The 23,644-nt window shown below is 38.8% G+C and overlaps 2 protein-coding genes across 2 annotated transcripts in view; both read left to right on the top strand.

Annotated features, from left to right (window-relative positions):
• The window catches only part of LOC149822023 (uncharacterized), a 47,034-nt gene extending 27,301 nt beyond the window's left edge, over positions 1-19,733 (top strand). Inside the window, exons 4-7 of the mRNA XM_089980794.1 lie at positions 5,886-5,978; positions 6,167-6,310; positions 19,411-19,462; positions 19,545-19,733. Of these exons, the coding sequence (XP_089836920.1) occupies positions 5,886-5,978; positions 6,167-6,310; positions 19,411-19,462; positions 19,545-19,591 (336 nt within the window). The 3' untranslated portion in view covers positions 19,592-19,733. The remainder of the gene's footprint in view (positions 1-5,885; positions 5,979-6,166; positions 6,311-19,410; positions 19,463-19,544) is intronic.
• Positions 19,734-22,406: 2,673 nt separating this feature from the next.
• The window catches only part of LOC149822022 (putative serine/threonine protein kinase IREH1), a 33,075-nt gene continuing 31,837 nt past the window's right edge, over positions 22,407-23,644 (top strand). Inside the window, exon 1 of the mRNA XM_089980207.1 lies at positions 22,407-22,734. Within this exon, the coding sequence (XP_089836333.1) occupies positions 22,407-22,734 (328 nt within the window). The remainder of the gene's footprint in view (positions 22,735-23,644) is intronic.

Genomic DNA, 23,644 nt, shown 5'->3' with positions numbered 1-23,644 from the left:
CATACATGTTTCCACGTCGCTCTCCTTTAGCGAACATCTCCTTCGTTTGAAGATCCTTGACAAAGACAGAATTAGGAGTAAATTCCACAGATGAATTGGTAGAGTCAACGAGCTTAGAAACAGAGATAATATTTTTCTTTATATTTGGCGCATGAACAACATCAGATAAAGAAATAGATGACTCAAACAAAGGAATGAGGACATTGCCAATGTTTGAAATATGGTGGTGAGTCTCATCTCCCGTTACAATATTAGATTTACCAAGATAAGGAGTCAAGGTAGAGAACTTACCTGCATTGCCAGTGACATGAGCTGCTGCCCCAGAGTCAACATACCATATTCCATCATCACTCTGTTTTAGATTCAAGTTGGCCATCGCAGATAAGAGAAGATCCTTGGCATTATCACTGACTCGAAATGTACCTGCAGTTCCTGATGTAGCAGCATTTCTATTATTTTGTGTTCTGTTCCGATTTTGTGGATTGAACCAGCAGTTGGCTTTGATGTGACCACGTTTGTTACACTGGTAGCATGTGGGAACATTCTTTGAAATACTGACATTAGGATTTGGTGTAGGTAGTAACCCACGTCCACCCTGGATTGGAGTTCCCCTGCTTCTGCCACGTCCTCCTCGTGAACGATCAACTATTATCCCTGTGGCAAGAACTTCATGCGTAGATGATTGTCCTGCTGAAGCATCAGACATGCTTTTCAGAGTAATCTCGTACTGAAAGAGTTTAGCACGTAATTCTTCAAAACTGAGTAGCGTAGGTAGACACAATAAAGACGTTACAAGAACATGATATTCTGGTCCCAGAGCATTCAGTGTCTGCTGCACTTTTTCTTTATCTCACACTGGATATCCAACCATGGCTAACTGATCTGTGATGCTTTTGACTTGATTTAAGAATTCAATGATGCTCATTGCCCCCTTTTTTAGCATTTGAAATTCGCGTTTGAGAAACAACACTTTGGCCTCCGATATCTGAGAGTAGGTTTGAGCTAAAGCCTCCCTAAAAAAACTTTTGATGTGCAATCATCAAGAATGGAAATCAGTACTTCTTGTGATAACGTGGAAGTGATGTATGCGACAAGTGTCTGATTGCGCTTCATCCAAGAAACAAAGGCAGGATTGCGAACAATATTCGGCAATCCTCCATCCTCTTTGGCTTCGGTTATGATGGATTCTGGGGGCATTGGAATGGAGCCATCCAAGTGACCTGAAAGGTCTTGACTTCGAATAAAGGAGCAATTTGCCTTTTCCAAGTCAGATAGTTGTTTGTAATTAGCTTTTCCGAAACTAACTGCCCCAAGAAATTGGAAGAAAGACCCGAATTGGCTGAAGTATCCATTTGTAGACTTATTGACAACTTTTTTTTTTTTGAAATAATACTAGTGACTGAGACTGAGCTGTTTTATTACAGTTGGCATAAATTGGCACAATGTCACGACAAGGGAAATGGGAGCTCTAGGGTATGGAAAGTTTGACAGAAAAGGAATGAGGATATCAAAAACAGATTCCTGGTTGGAAAACCAAGGAACTCGATATCAAAGGCAGATTCCTGGTTGGAAAACCAGGGAACTCGATTTTACTGAAATCAGAATATAAGATGTTAAATATGATGAATCAACAGGAAACTAAAGAATAAATTTTCACAACTAAAGAATAAAAAGAAGAAATATTAGAGGATGATGATGTAAAACAAATGGAAAACTGAAAAACAAACTTTGACCAATAGATTTTCACAGTAGAAGCTAGAAAGATAGGTAATCTTTTTTTTTTGTCAAACTAGAAACTAGAAAGATAGGACTCGGCACAGGGAACTCGACCTGAAGAAGGTGATCTGCTGAAGAGGATGAAGGGGACTCAGCACAGGGAACTCGACCTGAAGAAGGTGATCTGCTGAAGTGGTGAAGGGGACTCGATCTGAAGGATCGTGCTTTTCACGTCACACTGGATAAGATGAATGTCAGGACTCAGTTGAAGGATCATGCTTTTCACGTTACGCTAGATAAGATGAAAGATCTATTGTTGGGTGTGGCTGAAGAAGATGAAGGAGACTGCTGAATGATTTCAGCCTCTGAATGGGAAAGACTCGGCTAACTGGAAGAAGCTGAAGGATCGTGCTTTTTGGTTCAATTAAAACTTGCGCTGAAGAGATTCTTTATGCCCAGACCTGCCACCGCTTTGATACCATAATAGAATACCTGCAAAAATCAAAGAAGAGAGAGAGAGAGAGAGAGAGAGAGAGAGAGAGCTCTGATATTGTTGTTGAGAATCGGCAGCCTGTTTCCTTCACAGGTCTGCGCTAATACATCATTAGCTTAATAGGGTTACATTATTTCACACGTGGACAAAAATGCCCTTGTATTAGTGACTCATTACATTAAAATACAAAGCCTGGGAATGGATATGGATCCTTTATTAAATGGATCCATATCCAGCCCATATTCTAATAAGTGGGTGTATTCATTTCTTTGTTTTCCTCTTCGAAACAACAGTAAATATTAAATCATATCAGAAGTGATTCAATGATCATGGAAAAGTATCTGTTCTACGGCATAATTTGGTTACTAAGTGGTGCCTACTCAATGAGCCGGGCAGACAAGTTAAAAAGCTACTAAAGACATGATAGGCCTTAGTTGTTTGACCAAGTGAATATTGCCACCAGCCAAACATGCTTAACAAGCTCCAGATATCTATAAAATCAGCAAAGCTTTATGATTTTGTTGGTTGATATGGTTTGTCTTTTCAAATTGTCAAAAATGAATGTGCTTTCTAATAGGGATAACCAGTTTGGGGCAGCAAGGTGACAGAGTTATTCAAGACAAAAAAAGTTATTTCAGCATCACAAACAACCCTTGTATGGTCCCACATGCAAATGTTTGCATGTCTGGCAATACAGACATGCACACATTTACACACACGTGCACACTCACATAGACACATACACATACATATACATGTATGTACAATGCATGTTGTACAACATAAATTCTATCTATTTCATGTTGTATACCAGCCCAAAATTTAATGCTAAAGGAGATTAGAACTCAACCGAACTGCATACTGATATTTCACACAGAAAAATAACAGAAAAGAAAAATATATACAAATATATAAAACATGTACCTCTCTTCTTCTTCTTCTTCCAAAACCCATGCTCGGGTTAGGTTGACAGACGAGACAAAGAGAGGTGGGAGAGACCGAGATGAGAGACGAGTGGGGACGAGTGAGGGACTGCGAGAGAGAGATGGGTGAGAGACGAGAGAGATATGAGTGAATAAGAATGAAAAATTAGGGCTTTGACCCTCATTTGACCAAAAAAATGTGGTATATACTTGTCACATTGAGGCGCATTTCGCCCCAAGGCATACGCCTCGAGGCTTTTATGCTTTATACCTATGCCTCAAGGCACAAAGGCCCTTGCCTTGAGGCGGGGCACGCTTTTTGCGCCTTGAGGCACGTTTTTAAAAACACTGGATATGAAAATTTAGCAAACACATAAAGGAAGTGCTGAATTTAAAGCGTAAACCAAAACATTAGGCAGGTGTGGGTTTCACAAGACTTTGAGCCACACAAACCCAACTCACTAATTATTGTTATTATTATTATTATTATCCATCTTGAACAATTGATCTTCCACGCACAGCCAAGCACGTGCAGTACATGCAAAGGACAAACTTTTTGTTTTTATTTTTTCCAATTTCATTCTCGCTGTTCCTCTTCAACCATTTTCTGTTAAGATAAATCTCCTAGAGGCTAGAGCTGATGTTCAAAAGAAAATTAAAGAAAATTGCCTTGAGTTGACACCTTATTTGGACCTTGGCCTTTTTAGTGTGTTGAAGTTGTTCAAATCCAAAATAAAGAAAAAATTTACTGTTTTTCATGCTGCTGGTTTAGTTCCCACATTTCAGCAAAATAATTAAGAGGTATTTTGCTTCCTGCATCAATTAGTCGGTGTCAATGTGAACATGTCTTTCCTAAAACCAAAAGAAAACTGGACGAACCAGTGACATGAACAAATTGGGGAACGTATGATCACTTGAGATCAAGACTCAATATCTTGATATGGTCCATCTTTTCAAAGCATTATGCAAAATCAAGACCCAAAAGAAAATGAAACAATTTAAAGCCCTAAGAACTTGAGAGAGAGAGAGAGAGAGAGAGAGAGAGAGAGAGAGAGAGAGAGAGAGAGCTGCAAGGTTCCAGCAATGGTGCAGCGTTCCAGCAATGGCGAATGCATCTTGAGGACAGTGGGGAATGAGGGGGGGGGAGGGAGAGGCGGTGGGGAACGAGGGGGGGAGGGGAAACACACCTGTGAGGGTTGTGCTCGGCTCCTCCGACGCTGGTGGGGAACGAGAGGGAGAGGGACAGGGAGAGGGGAAACACATTTTGGGTTTTGGGTTTTTTAAGTAATCTACATGCTGGCCGTTTGATCTAAATGAGATCCAACGACCAGCGTGAGTGAATTTTGATCAAGCACTCAACAATTAAGCAACTACCAGTTTCTCTCTCTATATAATATTTTTTTATCACTGATTTCAAAGGGTATAAGGGCCTGACTTGGGTCAATCCTGCTTCCCGAGCCCAGCTTGATAACATATCAGGTTGGGCTTGGCTCTATTTTTATCAGGCTGCGTTTTCATGTGCCGGCCCAGCCCCGACCCATTGTGGGCTGCTTACCCAATAGCCCGATGGGTACCAGGCCCGTTGTCCACCCCTGGTCATTAGTGATCTGCTGTTTGTTTCTGTACTGTACAAATTCTTTGGTAATGTTTTCTCCTCATGAAATAGTTAAAAACAATAAATTAACTACATTCAAAAGTAAGCTGAAGGTCCCGGCGATGGTTTAACCTGCTGCAAACGTCATTTGGTTTCGATGGCTTTTGGAATAGGCATGATTATTTTTAGGCCTTACCGTTACGGACATTAATGAGAGCACCATTTTTTGTGCATTTTCCAAGTGTGTTTGTACTGGTGGTTATCCTGTTTGCTTTGAGTATTTGTCTAGGACTATCTCCCTATCATACCTTTTCTGGTCGGAACATATTGCTGATTTTGTTATTAAGTTGCATTGTGTGTCATTCTTTAGCTCCTATCTGAAATTCTTGATGCTTTCTGTTATCACCTCCAGAGGTTGAGGACTGCGTAGGCATATATGGTTATTATATGTACAATTCAATTTGCATGGCTCTTTTTCCTTTTCCTTGGTTGTAATAGTTTGGGAGTTTCATTACTTCATGCTGTGTACAAGATGAGATGTGTCCTTTTCCTGTCACTCCTCAAGTTAGATCATCATGCATAACGGAAGTTTACACTTGTGACCTTGCATACAATATGTGATTTATCTCTTTCACTTAACATTTGCTTCTCAAGCTTGATTAGTCTCACTCAGAGTTACCCGAAGCTTCTTAGATAGGTGGGAAGCCCGCTTCTCAGAAACTCGCTTCGGAAGTGTGATACTCTTCGCTTCCGAAACTTGATGAGAACATCGATTCCCCCACGCTTCTTCTATGCTTTCCACACGCTTCATATATTATTCTTATATGTTCTCTTACTCAACTTGTCCTGCTTTTTATGCTTTTTCTCTCTTCTCACTCACTTCCATTTGCTTTCTCTAAATTGGTAGTCATCATTTTTAGATTTTATTAAAAATTTAAAAAATTCTTACACTAAAAAATCATGAAATTTAAGAAGTCACTTTTATTTTAGTTTTTATTTGTGTTTCATTTTGATTCCCATTCAATTCTTATATACATATTTTTTATTCCTTCCTTCCCGTTTCCTATACATTTTAAAATGCATCTCTTCTCGCTTTGGCTTCCCGCTTCAGCTTCCTAGCCTGGCAACCTTGGTTTCACTTGGGTTTCACTGATTGCAGGTGATTTCTATTCTGGAATTTGATGGTTCATGTAAGGGAAATCCTGGGAAAGGTGGTGCAGGAGCTATTTTAAGATCTGCTAACGGAAAAGTGGTGTGCATTTTCTCTAATGTTTTCCCTAGCTAACCTTTATTACAATGTTTTTTTACATGCATTTTCTCTACTACCTTAGATGTGTGGTTTATGTCCTTCACTTGCATTTTTCTCTAATAGTATCTATGTGTATCATTCCTTGTTTTTTTGGTTCTCTTAAACCTTAATACTATATGTCTGTTGCTAAGATTTTCAGACTGCGTGAAGGTTTAGGCATTGTGACCAACAATGTTGCTGAATATAAAGCTCTTATTTTAGGCATGAAGTTTGCCCTTAAGAAGGGCATTAATCAGATACGGGTCCAAGGAGATTCCAAACTGGTCTGTAAGCAGGTACCTCATATTATACGAAAGGACACTCTTCTATGACTCTTTTCAATTTTTGCCTTTTTCTAAAGAAAATTGTTATGCACTTCTTTTTTTCGAGAAGAAAGAAAATTGTTGACTCTTCAAGTATTGACATGTTGGATACTGCATGTTTTGGTGTGCTTCGGATTTTGTGGAATAGGTTGATCCATGTATTATTTTAGACCCTTTGATTTTTGTTATTTGGTTGTTATATCAGTACTTTGTAGTATATTCTGAATCAATGCTATGCTGTATCAGTGCTACACTAGTTTTAATTTTGTTATGCTATAAAGGTCACTATTGTATGTGTAATTTAAGGGCATTAGTTGTTACTTCTTTGACGTGTCTGTTTTTCCGATAATCTACTCTCAAGTGTGGATGCTTCTGTTTAATTCCTAGATAGATTCTAGATGTGTTAGTCTAAGGCAATGACCCCCTGTTTGTACATCTCATTGGATGATTCTTTTTGGGATTGTGACAATAAAATTCTTACGACTTTTTATTCTCTCAATTTAGTGGGTCTTTGATGAATATAGGGTTTCCTACACTTGAGATTCTTGAGGATTAAAACTCTTAATTGGATTGGTCCTTTGAGAAGGATAGAGTTATCTAGGTGAGAGAACAATTTAAGAATGACAAATGCATGTATTAGGCCTTTTAGAAACTAATTAAGATGGTTAAGCAAGGATAAAATAAAATCTTCGGCCTTCAAATATCAGGCCTGGTCGATCTCAGTGTCTGTTTGGCAACTTGTAAAGCCTATACTGTTTTTCACCTCGATATCAGATTTGCTTGTTTTTTGGTGCGTTTGAGAGTTAACATCTTGAACTTTAACCTGCCTTTTAAGTCCAAAATGCAAAAAACTCAATTTGGGGGGCAAAATTCGGGACAAAGTGAAATCAACGTTCTTGAGCTATGTCAGATGGATTCGGCCAGCAGGGTGCCACACCCACGTCGATGCGACACAACTCTGGTATGGGTGCGACACTCGGTGCGGTCAAGCCGACCCTGGGTGCGGTCAATGCACCCAGGATCATAAATGTCCAAATCTGGACTTTAAAAAAAATACTGTTAAAAATTAGTGTTATTGTTGTTAACTGTTAAAAATTAGTGTTACTGCTGTTAATTGTTAAAAATTAGTGTTATTGTTGTTAACTGTTAAATATACATACCCTCCCGCACTGAAGTTTTTTTAAAGTGCCACATCGCCGTACCCGGGCTCGCACCTTCTAAGAAAAGAACGAGAGAGGAGAGAGAAGCTCTGATGGCTGCAGGAGAAACCCCAATAGGGTCGGCTCTTCTTGCTTTACATTAAGTAAACTCATGTACATAATTTAGGGTACGAAAATACCCATTACAGACAATACTAAAATTACAACATGCCATTAATGAGCATGTGTTAAATAGATAAAACAAATTGGGTTCGAATCTCAGAATCCAGACCCAGACGTGAATGGCTACATATTTTCACCCTCCAACAAGTTGTACATGGTTTTGAATCATGAACAACTTGTCTTTTATCATCCAAAATCTATCCTTGATAAGTCTTTTTGTAAACAAGTCAGCAACTTGATCAGCAGTCCGAACGTGTTTTGGTTCAATTTCTTTTTCTTCGACCTTCTGTCTTACAAAATGTTGATCAATTTCAATATGCTTAGCACGACTGTGGTAGATAGGATTGAATGACATGTTGATAGCGCTTTGATTATCACACAAGAAAATGCTTTTAGAAATCGATTCTCCTACTTCTGTCAACAGGTGTCTGATCCATATTTACTTCAGCTGTAGCAGCCGCCATTGATCTATATTCAACTTCTGTGCTCGACCTGGCTATGCCCTTTTGTTTCCTACTGCTCCAGGAGACAAGATTTAAGCCAATGAAAACACAATATCCTGAGACTGATCTGCGCTCATCTGGGTCTCCTGCCCAATCTGCATCTGTGTAAGTAAGAAGTTCATGTATGTGATGGTCATCCATACTTTTTCTGTACAGAAGACCATCTCCAATAGTTCCTTTCAAATATCCAAGAATGCGTTTAACTGCTTCCATATGTCCACTATGTGGTTCATGCATGAACTGAGATACCTAATTGACAGAATAAACAATGTCAGGCCGGGTGAAGGTAAGATACTGAAGCATTCCTACTATCTTGCGATATCCTGTAGGATCCTCATACAAATCTCCCTCTTGGGAACTGAGTTTCTGATGAAGTACACTGGGTGTGATTAGAGGCTTGCAATCGGTCATACTTGCCTTGCTAAGAACATCAACGGTATACTTATGTTGAGTAAGTGTCATGCATTTAGGAGTCCTGTCAACTTCTACTCCAAGAAAGTATCGCAACTTACCAAGATCCTTCATCTTGAATCTATGGTTCAGAAGTTCTTTAACCTGTTCTATATGTTCATTAGAGTTACCTGTAATGATAATGTCATCAACATGTATTAATAACAGGGTAACTATCTCTTTGCATTTGAATATGAAAAGAGAATTGTCAAGAAGAGATCGACTAAAACCATATTTTTCAACTTCAATCGAAAAACTGTCAAACCAAGATCGAGACGCCTGCTTCAGACCATATATAGCTCTCTTTAACCTGCACACGTATTCTTTAGAGTTCCCTTCTGTATACCCAGTGTGCTACTCCATGTACACTTCCTCCTTCAGAGTTCCATGTAGAAACACATTTTTCACGTCCAGTTGGTTGAGAGTCCACTGATGTTCAACAACTAATGTTAGTATGATGCAAATAGTGCCCATTTTCACGGGAGTAGGTAATATTTCACGAGCTCCTTGTCCATTCCTCTCTTGACCTCCCCTTTCTCAAGATTCATACTTGCCACATCCTTGACCATAGTTAATTCCGGTGGCAAGAACATCGTATGCTCCACTGGGGTTGTGATTACCTTCAGAGAATCCTTTCAAAGTCATTTCATACTGTAAGAGCTTAGCACGAATATCTTCAAATGTAGGTAAGTTTGGCAGACACAGCAAGGAAGTAACCATCATATGATAATCGGGTCCCAGCCTGCTCAAGGTTTGTTGCACCATATCTTTGTCACTGATCACGCAATCCACAATCGCCAATTGATATGTGATAGTCTTCATTTTGTTTAAATACTCCATGACAGTCATGGAGTCCTTTCTCAGCATTTGAAACTCTTTCTTTAAAAATAAAACTCTAGCTTGGGAGACTTGAGAATACGTTTGAACAAGACGATGCCATAGCTGCATAGCTGTGCAGTCATCTGGGATTGCCACAAGCACCTCCTGTGACAACGTGGAAGTGATGTAGGCAACCAAAGCCTGATCTCGCTTCATCCAAGATATATATTCTGGATTTCTGACAAAAGTAATGGAAGTGTCACCCTCTCCAGTCTTGCCATCTTGTGATATGAACTCTGGAAGAACAGAAACATAGCCATCTAGGTGTCCAAAAAGGTCTTGACTTCTTATGAATGAGATGATTTGTCTTTTCCAGCTGAGAAAATTGGAGTTGTTCAGTTTCTCATATACAAGTTGGCTAAGAAAGTTGGAAGAGAGGTCAGATTGAGAAGCAGAAGAATCCATAGGCGATTGAAGGTGAAAGCAAGACTTTGCGGCAAAACTAAGAACAAGTTTCAGAGAACTCGGTTGCCTTTTTTTTTTTAACGCGAGGCAGAAACCGAAGTTATGCAGCAAAAACGATCTAAATAAAAGTCGGTCAATGAAATGCAAACATGAACACGTTATTTAAATATAACATGCTTTTCCTTTCAAAAAGAAAAACAAATAGGAAAGGAAACCCAAAAAGAGATATGATTGTTAAAAATAAAATTGTATCCAAATACCCAATAAGGGTATTTTTGTCTTTTATCATATAGTACAGTCCACTAGGGACTGAAATGTAATTTAACATTATGATAAATAAATAAACCGTCATACAACTTAGGCACAACAGTCATATTTATGACTGTTGGGCAGCAGTCCAACTAGACGTTGGACTGCCACCCAACAGTCATAATAATGACTGTTGGAAGGCAGTCCAAAGAGCTGGACTGCCTCCCATGTGTTGGAGTGAGGCTCTATAAATAGAGCCTCACTCCCTTGTTATTCTTCAATGCTTTTAGAAGCATTTGAGGGTTTTTCTCTAGAGTTTTTCCCCATCTTATAGGCTTGTATGCCTCTTGTGCTGTTTGGTATTTTTATCTCTTTTGAGATTGTATTTGGTCCATTAGTGACCAACCTTAAGTGAGTTTATTAAAGCCCTTTGTTGGCATTGTGTTTGTTTCCCTATTGTTCTATTGTACCTTGTTTCATTACAAGGTATCAGAGCAAGGTTCTTGATAGAAGGAGAATCTCGTGAAGGAAGTGTTCTTCGATCATTGATCATTCCCTATCTTCTCTAGTCTAAACTCAAGTATTCATTATGGGAGAAAGAGAGTTCGCCACCGTCATCACCTACAAACTCAATGAAAAAAACTACTTGATGTGGGCGACGGCTATGGAGAATCATATCGAAGGAAAAAAATTGTGGGGTTTTGTTAGTGGTTCTACTAGTGAACCACAACTCAAATTGACTAGAAGAGAAGGAGATCAAGTCAAAGCCTTGTCCGAAGAAGAAAAAGAAAAAGCCTTGGAAGAATTCCAAAATAAATTGGAAGATTGGGAGGCAAGCAATGCACAAATACTCTCATGGTTTATGAATACCATGGAGTTCAAGATCGCCACCAATATCATCAAATTCAAGAAGGCATGTGACGCATGGAGCTTTCTAAGAAGTACTTTTATCCAAAAGGATATGGCTAGACTTTATTATCTCCAAGATAAGGTACGCAATTCAAAACAAGGAGATAAAAGTGTAAGAGATTTTTACGGTATTTTATCTCCTATTTGGGATGAATTAGCCATGTTGGAACCAAAATGGGAAGGTTCGGCTATTGATATGAGAAGGACCCAAATCGAAAGAGAAAATCTTTTCTCCTTTCTTTATGGCCTTCGATCGAAATTTGAGCAAGTAAGATCTTCCTTCATAGGACCACTTCTCCTTCTATAAGTGAGGCCCTTGCTCAAATTTGTCAAGAAGAGACAAGACTTGGAATGCACAAGTCTAATGATGAGGTCCTTGCCATGACAAGGACCGGAAATTTTGTGAAAACATATAAACCACCTCACTTTGAGAAGAAGTTCAATGGAGAAGGACACAATGGAGGAGGATACAAGGGAGGATACAAAGGAAAAATTATTTGTCATCATTGTAAGGAACCCGGACATATAAGACCGGAATGTCACAAATTTAAAAAGGTGGCCGCCTTAAGTGAAGAACCTCAAGAATCAAGAAAAGGGGGCAGCTTCAATGAATTAAATCTTGCTCAAATAGCAGAAGCCGTCTCACAACTTCTTAAGGCTGCACCTTCTACATCCGGAGCTGCCATCTCTTCCTCTCCAGGTAAGACCTCTTGGATTCTAGACTCAGGTGCTTCTTTCCACATGACTCATAATGAGTCTCTATTATCTGATTGCACTAAATCATATTTTTCATGTGTGTCAACTGCCGATGGTACCTCTTTAAAAGTCAAAAGCTTAGGAAACCTTGATGATATTTCAAAAAAATTCTTTGTTCCAAAAGTGAGAGTCATTCCCAAACTGGATTTGAATCTTTTTTCGGTCTCTCAAATTGTTGACTGTGGTTGTAAAGTATTCTTCTCATCTAAGGCGTGTTGGGTGCAGGATCTCCAGTCAGGGAAGCTGATTGGGCAAGGCCATAGACGATGAGACCTTTACTACATGGATTTCCTGTGTTTACCAAAATACTCGTTTTGTAATCATGTCAAAGACATTAATATAGATCTTTGGCATAAAAGATTAGGACACCCAAGTATATCCAAAGTATCTCTTTTTCCATTTTTGGAAAAATTTTGTAAAGATAAAAATTTTGTATGTGAAGATTGTATACTTGGAAAAATGCAAATGATACCTTTTGGGTCTAGAACCTCTGTGACACATAAAATTTTTGAATTAGTGCATTCGGATGTGTGGGGTCCCGCCCCTGTTATGTCAAAAGGTGGTTATTCGTACTATGTTACATTTATAGATGATTTTAGTAGACATACTTGGATTTACTTTCTAAAACTCAAATCCGAAGTTTTTTCATGTTTTAAAAACTTTCATAATCTAGTTAAAAATAAATTTAAAACAAATATTAAAGTCTTCCGCTCCGACTCTGGGGGAGAGTTTCTTTCAAATGAATTTCAATTATATCTAAAAAATCATGGAATTGTGCATCAAAAATCATGCCCTAGGACACCTCAACAAAATGGGATTTCTGAAACAAAACATCGTCATATCATTGAAACTACTAGAACCCTACTTATTTCAAAAAAAATTCCAAAGCAATTTTGGGCTGAAGCTGCCCTAACCGCAGTCTATTTGATAAATAGAATGCCTTCTCAAACTTTGGAAAACAAGTCTCCTATTGAAAAACTCTTTAAAATTTCTCCTGATTTAAAAAGGCTAAGGGTATTTGGTTGTAAATGCTTCGTGCTTCTTGAAAAATATAGCAAACTCTCTCCTAAAGCCATAAAATGTGTCTTTCTTGGTTATGCTGATAATAAAAAAGGATATCGATGTTATGATAAAACAAATGATAAACTCTATGTTTCTAGAAATGTTACCTTTCTAGAAAATGACAGTGGATTTGATTTTGAAGTTCCTAAGAAAGAATCCGAGTATGCTTTCTTATTTGATTTGTTACCCAATAAAGGTATTAGTAATGATATTGAAACCTTCGAGTCTATTAATGACTCAAGTAGTGAACCACCTCAAGATCTTCTTCAATACTCTAGACGAAATACTGGGGAGCATCCATGTGCCCTTGACAGATATAATCAATTAACAAATACTGAAGAAACTAGTGTTAGAAGGTCAGAACGAACACATAGGCCTCCAAGTAGGTTTGTCTCATATGAATCCTTCTTACCAAACTACAGGGCATGTCTTCTAGCCATTCATTCTTATCATGAACCATCCAACTATAACGAGGCCAAAAATATAAACGAATGGGTTAAAGCCATGAAAATTGAATTAGATGCATTACACAAAGCTCACACTTGGGCAATTCAACCTCTTCCTATCGGAAATAAGACAATAGGGTGTAGATGGGTGTTTAAAATTAAAACAAAAAGTGACGGGTCTCTTGAGAGATATAAAGCAAGACTTGTTGCAAAAGGATATTCTCAAGAATATGGTATAGATTATGAAGAAACCTTTGCCCCAGTAGCTCGTATGACTACAGTTAGAACTCTAGTTGCTGTAGCATCCATTCGAAAATGACCGATATATCAGTTAGATGTTAAAAATGCATTTTTGAACGGAAACTTAAATGAAGAAGTATATATGGATCCTCCCCCTGGTCTGTCTATTGAAAAAGGCATGGTCCTTCGTCTTCAAAAAGCCCTATACGGGCTTAAACAAGCCCCTAAAGCATGATATGATCGGTTCAGTGGTACGATATTAAAACTTGGATTTAAATCTTGTTACACTGACACTGCTCTTTTTGTGAGATCTACAAGTACCTCATTGATCATTCTTCTTTTTTATGTTGATGATATGATCATCACAGGGAATGATCAAAAGAAAATTGAAGATATTAAAATTTTGCTTAAAAAATCTTTTGATATGACTGATCTTGGTTTTTTGAGATACTTTTTAGGAATTGAAGTAGCCTACTCACCAAGAGGATATATTTTATCTCAAATCAAGTTTGCAGCTGATATTGTTGAGCGTTCAGGAATCACGGACACAAAATATGCTGATACTCCTGAAGTAATAAATGCGAAAATGCGAGCTGAAGATGGAGTATTATTAGATGATCCAACCCCTTATCGACAACTTATTGGATCGTTGATGTACCTGTCCATTACAAGGCCAGATATTGCGCATGCCGTACATTCTGCAAGTCAATTTCAACATGCGCCCACAACCGTCCACATGAGTGCAGTATTAAGAATAGTTCGATATATCAAGAAAACTATATCTAAAGGACTATTCTTATCCTCTTCCTAATCTTTAAGTCTTATTTCTTACACTGATTCTGACTGTGGAGGAGATCCCAATAACCGTCACTCAACTACTGGCTTTTGTGTATTTTTAGGTGATTCTCTCATTTCTTGGCGATGCAAAAAACAACAGAAAGTGTCTTTATCCTCTACGGAAGCTGAGTACAGGGCAATGGCTAACACAACCACTGAAGTTGTGTGGATGAGAGCACTACTTTCTGATATGGGTGTTGATGTTTCAGAACCTTCAAAGCTATGCTGTGATAATAAAAGTGCCATCTATATAGCCAGCAATCACACATTTCATGAGCGAACAAAACACATTGAGATGGATTGTCACTATGTTCGCGAAGAATATTTGAAGGGGACCATTACATTGCCATATGTCCAGTCCAAATTTCAGATTGCAGACTTCTTCACCAAAGCTCTTCCACTACCTCAATTTTTGTATCTTCTTAGCAAACTTTCGGTGATTTCCCCATAAGTTTGAGGAGGAGTGTTAAAAATAAAATTGTATCCAAATACCCAATAAGGGTATTTTTGTCTTTTATCATATAGTACAGTCCACTAGGGACTGAAATGTAATTTAACATTATAATAAATAAATAAACTGTCATACAACTTAGGCACAACAGTCATATTTATGATTGTTGTGCACAACAGTCATATTTATGATTGTTGTGCACAACAGTCAAATTATGACTGTTGGGCAGCAGTCCAACTAGACGTTGGACTGCTACCCAACAGTCATAATAATGACTGTTGGAAGGCAGTCCAAAGAGCTGGACTGCCTCCCATGTGTTGGAGTGAGGCTCTATAAATAGAGCCTCACTCCCTTGTTATTCTTCAATGCTTTTAGAAGCATTTGAGGGTTTTTCTCTAGAGTTTTTTCCCATCTTATAGGCTTGTATGCCTCTTGTGCTGTTTGGTATTTTTATCTCTTTTGAGATTGTATTTGGTCCATTAGTGACCAACTTTAAGTGAGTTTATTAAAGCCCTTTGTTGGCATTGTGTTTGTTTCCCTATTGTTCTATTGTACCTTGTTTCATTACAATGATGTTTTCCTCAGATAGAAATCTCTAAATCTGACCTTGTCTTTCTGAAGAAAAGAAGAAACAATATAGACGTGATATGAAAACACGTCAAAGAGGATAACGAGTAAGAAATAGAGAATAGAAAAATATGCTGAAACTTTCACAGAGAAATATGTTGGCTAGGAGTAAGAAAAGGATAGGATTCAGATTTTAGAAGAATACGTTGGCTGGAATATGCAAATTCAGATTTTAGAAATAGAAAGAGATAGGATTCAGATTTTAGAAATAGAAGAGAAAATATGCAGAAAGAAAGAGAATAGGAATACGTTGGCTGAAAAAGGAGTACGTTGGAGAATAGGAATATGCAAAAAAGAAAGGAATACGTTGGCTGAAAAAGGAGTAAGAGAAGAAATACCTTCGATTGAGACCTTGGAGAGGATCATGGCTCTGATACCATCTAAGAAAAAAATGAGAGAGGAGAGAGAAGCTCTGATGGCTGCAGGAGAAACCCCAATAGGGTCGGCTCTTCTTGCTTTACATTAAGTAAACTCATGTACAGAAATTAGGGTTCGAAAATACCCATTACAGACAATACTAAAATTACAACATGCCATTAATGAGCATGTGCTAAAATAGATAAAACGAATTGGGTCTAGACGTGAATGGCTACGTCTTTTCACACCTTTACCCGCACTCGCACCTTTACCCGCGCCCGTGCCTATGTGACATAGTTCTTGAGATTAGGTATTGACTTGAACCACTTCAACTGCTTTATGGGTTTACTTGGCTACATGAGATGACCCATATAGCCAACTTCTCTGATGAAATTGATGAAATTTGGATGTCTACGGATACATATATTATATCAAATTGTCAGGCAACTTTATGAGTGATATTCAAGAAAAGATAACCACAATCTTGTTCATATTCACTTGGAGAACTTTGACATATTAGATGAGTGGGTTCGGAAGAAGCTTGATGTGCTAAAAGGTACAATTGTTACTTGATGAACAAGAGAACCAGCTTCTGGATCATCATTCGTGAGCTTGAGGTGAGGCAAATGAAGAAGAAAGACAAGAAGATGATGGTGATGATTAAAATTTAGGATGATTGAGGTGTGCACTTTTTACCTGTACTAGAGAGAGAGAGTGTTAGATGGTATCTATCAATGACTTTGTTGCAACTTGTGACATGTGGTTTGCCTTATCTTTTATTGTTGTGCACATGATTAGCTTGTGTCTTGTCATTATCTTTAATTGGTTTCAGTATCAAATTATTGATAGGGGCACACACAAACTGCACTTAAGCCATTTTTTTGGCTGTTTCAGTTCAGTCCATTAACCATTGGTCATACATTGAGTTTGGTTTTTAAGAGTTAAGAGTTTAGCCATTCAGGTTGTTTGCGAACTACGAGGTTGTTATTGCCTTCACATGTATCATAGCAATTAAGTACATTCACTTCAATGCAACCTGTAACTTTTGGTTTCATCTTAAATAGTTTATGGCCATTGATTACTGATGCATTCCTAATGAATCCTTTATATTTATAATTTGAGCCTCAGTTTTGGTTGCTCTGCAGTCTGCAGTTGTTATATGTTTCATGGCATTTGCAGGTACAAAATTTATGGCGAGCGAGGGCCAAACATATTCTTGCCTTGAGTAACGAGGCCAAGCAGTTGAAAGAAAAATTCTTGTTTTTTGAAATTAATCATGTTAAAAGAGTAAGTATTTGAAAAACTTTGTTGCATTGCCCATCCTTTTGCTACTTGGAAACATTATCATTTGAAGATTAGTTTGCACCGGAACAATGCCATAATTTGGCTAGTGTTTCATTATTTAGGTTGAAGAATAATATGTAGCACACTTCAAATTGTGCAGGATTTTTTTTGTTTGCTAGGCCAAGGGGAAAGCCCTCATTGCTGACAGCATATTGGTTAGGTCCTGGTAAAACCCTTGATTAGAGAATAAATAGCAGGTCAAAATGGATTCACGTTGAGTTGGTACAAAAATCCAAACATGTTATGTTGATAATAGGCCTATCTGGGCCCCACAATAGGGCCACAAATGTTGAATTTAGAATTTCATCAGAGGCTATCTCCGAACTTGGCTATCAAGAGGGAGAAAAGGTCTGTAGCCTCTTTGGACCTTGTTAGTTCATTTATAACTAGATTGACTAACAATAATCTAGTAGTGGACCCCAGAGTCCTGAATGGAATATCTAATCAACTCTAATGAATGAATATGGCTGAGATTGTATAGAAAAATGCTTGATATCCAGGTCTGCATTTATCCTCAATCCGACATGTTTGGATCCAAAAAACAAAAGGTGTATCCAATGTGGAATGCAGTAGTGTCTGCTCTCTGATTGGTCAGTATGGTGTAGAGAAAAAACTTAACAAAAATATCTATAAAACATTAGTTTTTTAGATTCTGAAATATTTTAAGTCAAGAGGTGTCAACCTTGGGATCAATTTGGACCTTGAATATCGGTACGTGGTTTTAGCAGGAATACTTTTTCCTTTTTCAATAATATATTAACTAGTTTATATTTTGTGAACTAAGCATAGAAAACTTGGGAAAATCCTTGCTAGCAACCATGCCTGTCAACATAAACTTGTAAAGTTAGGTACACCTTCATCTCAGTGGTCAGTCAAATTAATAATGCAATCCACATTCAGCAAATCTTGAATGTGGTTGGCCAAAATGAAGACAAAAAGATCTCAGAATTTGAAGTAAATGTTGATTCACCATCACATTGACTAGGATAAAGGACTAAATTTCTGCATTTTAGATTTTGGTAGAACTATGTATGTAATGGCTGGTAACATGCCATAGCAGATTAACAGACATTTCTTTCGCTAGTGTACTGCAATTGATCATTTAACGTTATGTCTCAACACGGTCCTTCACTCCTTGTCTCCTAATGGAAAATATTCAATTTGGATTTTAGGTCAGTAAAATCCAATTGCAAGTTAAATTAGAGTGCTTTCAATTAGCTAGTAATCATGGCTCCACGCAAGATAGGCTGAATTCCTAGTAACCAACTCATCAATTACTGGATTTTTGTTCAGCATGGGCAACGAGTCAAGCTTCTCGCAAGAGGCTTGAGTTCAACACTGTAAGAGCTCATCTTGAACTGGCTCATTTAATTTACTAGCCTAGCTTGAGCCATGTTTAAAATTTGTTTGTCAGGCAAGCTTGAGCCTAATCATGATCTAAATGGAGATTGATAAGCTTGTTAAGAGCTCCTTTGAAAAATAATATAGGGTATGTATTATTTAAAAGAAACAGTCACAAACATATTAGTGCAGTGGAATTTGCATGCGAACCTATGTCACAAGGACATGGCTAAAAGGACAATGGGTTCACCACTCTTTTGTTTTTTCCCATTGAGGATAATATATAAGTGGACAAGTTATGAGGGTAAATTGTAGTATCCCTATGACATAGGTGTGAACTTTTAGTTGGGAGGTTATGGGTTTGAATCTTTGACAAGTTTTGCCTCCCTTACTGTGAACACCGACCCCCCTCTCTCTGTGTGTTGGTTGGATTGAGCCTAGCTGGGACAATCTTGCAAATTGACCAGGCAAGCTTGAACAGGAAGGACTCACACAAACGACTCTGGCTTGTGTTTGTGTCCATTGTTGATCAGAGCATTCTTACAGCAAGGCGTTAATTTGGTGCAAAATTATGTAAGGCAACTAGGCCTTGTAATTGTGATGTCATAGAACTAGCTCATCCTGGGGATATGCTGTACGAAAAGTCTTGACATCTAAAAAGATCATAAATGCTCACATTTGCTTGGTAACTTCAAAAACCTGAAGTGAATGCTTAGAGGGTTTGGGATGAGCGGAAGTAGTTGAATTCTTTTGTGCCATAAACATGCTTTACGTTGCACATCTCTATACTGAAACTTTTCATCTTGGTCTGCCTCCTGTTTGCTCTTTCTAGCGAGTTTACTTTGTTCATGTTGTTCTGAAACCTAAATTGTTCTTTTTTTTTTAACGTCCTCAGTCGCTGAATTCTGAAGCTGATGCTGTTGCAAACTCTGCTGCCAAACTTGAAAGTACAACTGCCATCACTGTGCTTGTCAATTTGCTCTCTTTCTCTCTCTCTCTCTCTTGATTATTATGGTGGTGTTCCTGTAGGTGGAGAGGTTGATGAGTCGTACAGTGAGATGATGAGCCCATCATGATAGAAATGACTCTTACAAGGGGATTTTTGACATGTACTTAAAGGTTCCATTTTGGGGGGCACTCATTTTTCCAGGTTGTTTTCAAGAACTATACACCCCCTTGACTATGAGTCTTTAAGTTAATTGATTGATGAATTATACACCCTCATGACCATGAAACATAATCAGGTTGAAGAAACATGTGCACTCGGTGGAGAAAAAAAAAGAGGAAACATGAACAAATGAACGAGAGCGGATCCTGTGAAACTCTGGATGAATGTCACCCAGCGGCCAGAACCGTTAACTGAGATACAGTAGAAGGGGGCGGGATTAACGGTTCTGGCTTCTGGGTGACATTGACGACCCGCTCTCCAAATCAACGCCATTTAGTGCGGCTGACATAATCTGTTGTTTAGTCTGTATTTCTTGGCTTGTATGAAGGGCAACAATCATATGCTTTTTGACGAAAACTGGTGTGCCGACGGCATGGGCATTATGATTATAAACTCGACAGAGAAGTTTGATGATGCATTCGAAAAGAAATGTAGCAAAAATATTGTGCTCGCAGTAGTATCTCTTGGTTAACATGAATAACAATGGTTTGACAATTTCCACATAAATGAAAAATTGCTTTAAAAAATTTCCTCTTTTTGCTACTTGAAATTGGTCGTAGACTTTTTTTCTCTTTTTAGCTTAGTCTTCCAAGATGTCCGACTGTGGAGGATTCTAGTAAGATATTTATGACAGGTTGGGGCACGAAGCTAAGGGTGTTTGATACCCTCAGATCTTAGATTCAAGGATTTGAGGTGGTGTGGTGCGGGCTCCATGTCAAGATCCAAGGTGTATCAAATGCAGGATCTCACCTCGAATCTGAGATCCTATCTTTATGAGATAAAAGGGAGAGGGACGGGGAGGATAGGATTACAGTAAATGGATTGGGTTCGGTCCGATTTAGCCAATACCAAATTGCACTAATCAGATGTTGGTTAATCAGACGTGGATTCTGATGGAGAGAAGTTAATACTGAATCCAAATTTCCCGTGGAGACGGATATCTGCCAGATTTGGTCATGAAATTCTTAAACCAAATCCTAATCTGATTACTAATCTGACCAATCAGATTTTAAATCGGGTCAGGCGTTGGATGTCTGGTCGTTACATTCGAAAGGGAGGATATGAGATCTTTGGGGTGTTTTACCATAGGTCTCATATTCGATCCCAGATTTGTGGGTATTAATCTGTGTCTGAGTGAATGACTGGTATGAGATTTGAGAATTGAAGATTTGAAAATCATGTAAGGAGTGTTTGAATTGGAGGGTCGGATGGATCAAGTTGGGTCCATGTCTTGATCTCACAGGGGATGTCAGATCCTCAAAATGGCTGAAGGATTTCAAAGGCTCATATTTTTCTCTCTTGGGGGTGGGGTTTAGGGGTCGTTTGTTTTCAGGCCCCACTTTCATGTGAAAGGCACGTGTCACATCAAAGTGGTGCTTTTCCCTCCTGGGTTGAAACAAACGCCAAGTGGGAAAAAGCGGGTGAGGCTCACACCCTTTTCACTCAAATAAAGGGTTTCAATGGAAACCCATGTCACACGCTTTGGGGTGATTCCGGTTTCCACTGAAATCGCTTTCTACATCGTGAAACAAACGACCCAATTGTTTGGACCCAAAATCCATCAAAAATCTTGACGATCTCAAGATCCTCAGATGGGATATCCGATATCCGTTGGATTTAAACTCACTCGTCGTGGCAAAAGTCAGTTGAAAAGAAGATTTGAGATTCAGAGTTTGAATGTGCTTGGATTTGATGTGGGTTCACTGCTAAATCCGAATCCATATTCGGACACAACCTTAACAAAAACCCATTCATGGTTTGCATGAATTTGTGCTGCTTTTGTGATATGGTTGAAACTAGATGTGGCATCCCCAGAAAGCAATATCATTTTCTAAACAAGGTTCGCTAACTGCTGGAGCCATGGACTTCTGGTGCATCCGATCCAAATCCATGGTTTATGGAATACTTTTGTGAGCCAATCAAATGTACCCCTTCGTATCATTTTGATCTCTTCATGCCTAACAATATCCAAAGGTGGCTGCTGCTTTCTAAATATGGGCCACTTCCTTGTCTGGACCAGGTTGGATCAAAACCCCATGGTCCAACTCGTTTAGTGCGTCAGGACCGACTCGGATCGGATCTGGAGCAACTTTATCCACCCGAGAGGGTTGTAAGTTGGACCGAGTCATATTTAGTTACCTAAAATGCAGAAAATAGTTAAACCTGTGGGGATTGAAATGGGACTACCACCGGCTTAAGGCCTTAACGGTTTTTGAATTTGCTAAAAAAAGGTGCTTCAGAAGTTTGATAAACTCAAGTAGTATTTGCAGAAACATTTTCTACATTTTAAACCACAAGCCACCGTTTATGAATGAGAAAATCTTCTTGTGTCTTTGTTCTGCAATTATTTTTCAAACTGTTCTTGTTCTGACCATACCATTATGGTTTTTCTTTTTCATAATTTAGAAAAGCGGTTTTGGGTGTTTGGAGGAACCATAATGGTATGATAGAAAATTTTAACCATAACATTCAGTTTACTGATCAATAGAAAATTTTAACCATAACCTAATTGAATGGCACCATCTCAATTTCGCCTCGCATTGATGCTGACACGTGGCAGAAACCAACGTGATAACGTGGGCCAGAAAATCTCAGTTGGTCAGTATCAATGCAAGGCGACAAAGATGATAACCAGAGAAGAACATTCCTTAAGAGAATTTTTAATTAAATGATAAACAAATCAGGATTAGGTCGGTGATTAACAGAATTAAAAGAAGACGATCATGGCGTCGTCGTTCGCAGAGGGAAACGAGAAGGAAGACGCTAGTAAGAAGACCACCAAGCTCAGGAAGATCCCTCCTATCCCCATCCGGCGGGGAATCAACAACAACAACAGCAAGCCCCACAGGGAGGAGCAGCGGCCGGATGACGGCGACCGGAGCGACGGGGAGGACGGGACGGGCGACGACGGTTCCGTCCCGATCATCTCGTCATCCATCCGCCTCAATCGCATTAGGACCAGAGAGAACGGCATTGCGGATCCCCTCGTGGATCAGAAGAACCCGGCCTGCCGCGCCGCCTCGCCTTCCGGCGATTCGTCGGACCGTCCCGGTGAGCTGGATTGCTCTTTTCTTTTTTTTTTGTGATAAATTGGGGTTTCTTTGATTTTTTTGTATTGTTCTAGCAAAATGACTAGCAACCAATTCGGTTTTGGAGAATTCTTGAGAGGTTTGGTGTGTGAGTTTCTTATCGATAGTTGTAGAAATTGTGTTTTCTTGCTCAGAGGGGAGGGATAACGAACTAGAGTTTGGGTTTGGCTGGTTCTTTGAGTTGTTCTAGAGAAACGACAGACACCAATTTGGTTTCTGGACGATGGTGGGGAGTTTGTTGTTGTTGGGAGAGAGAATGAGGGCTCCTTGTTCATTGTCTTATTCCGTCCAGATGGTGAACAACCCTTCTTTTAATAGATTTTCTTGTATTTATTGTTGATTTTTGGCAACGATGCACGGCGATAAAAAGCATCAAGCAAGCATGTTTTTTCTTGCAACTTTATGATGATCAGCATCCACAAATAGTTCTGAGTCTTCATTGAGGGAAATAGTTCTGAAAGACCATAAGTAGTAATGGATAGGAATACCATTCAGTGGTTCCGCAACGTTTGCTCATGAACGTTGCACTCCCAATTTGGGATTTTTTTTATGCACCTACTTGTACAAAAATGGTGTATCGGGTAGCGAAATGCAATATCCCACTTTATCGTGTTTCTCAGGATAAGTGGGTGCATCCAAATACCTGTACATTTCTCTTCCTCTTTTGTGTGTTCATCTTGGCCTTGAGAGACAAGGTGTATCATTTCAGGTTTTGGAAGGCCAGCATTTGAGATGGTGCCATTCAATTGGCTTTGATGGAGTACAAGTGAGCTGCTTATGCTTTGATTCTTTTCTGCTGTTCTTATACATTTCAATTTCAGCTTTGTGAATCAAACACAATCACCTGGCTCTGCCAACAAAATATTTTCACC

This window comes from Nuphar pumila, chromosome 11, assembly GCF_984573655.1.
Source record: "Nuphar pumila chromosome 11, dmNupPumi1.hap1.1, whole genome shotgun sequence".
Taxonomy (NCBI): Eukaryota; Viridiplantae; Streptophyta; class Magnoliopsida; order Nymphaeales; family Nymphaeaceae; genus Nuphar; species Nuphar pumila.
This window is presented reverse-complemented; position numbering and strand designations above follow the sequence as displayed.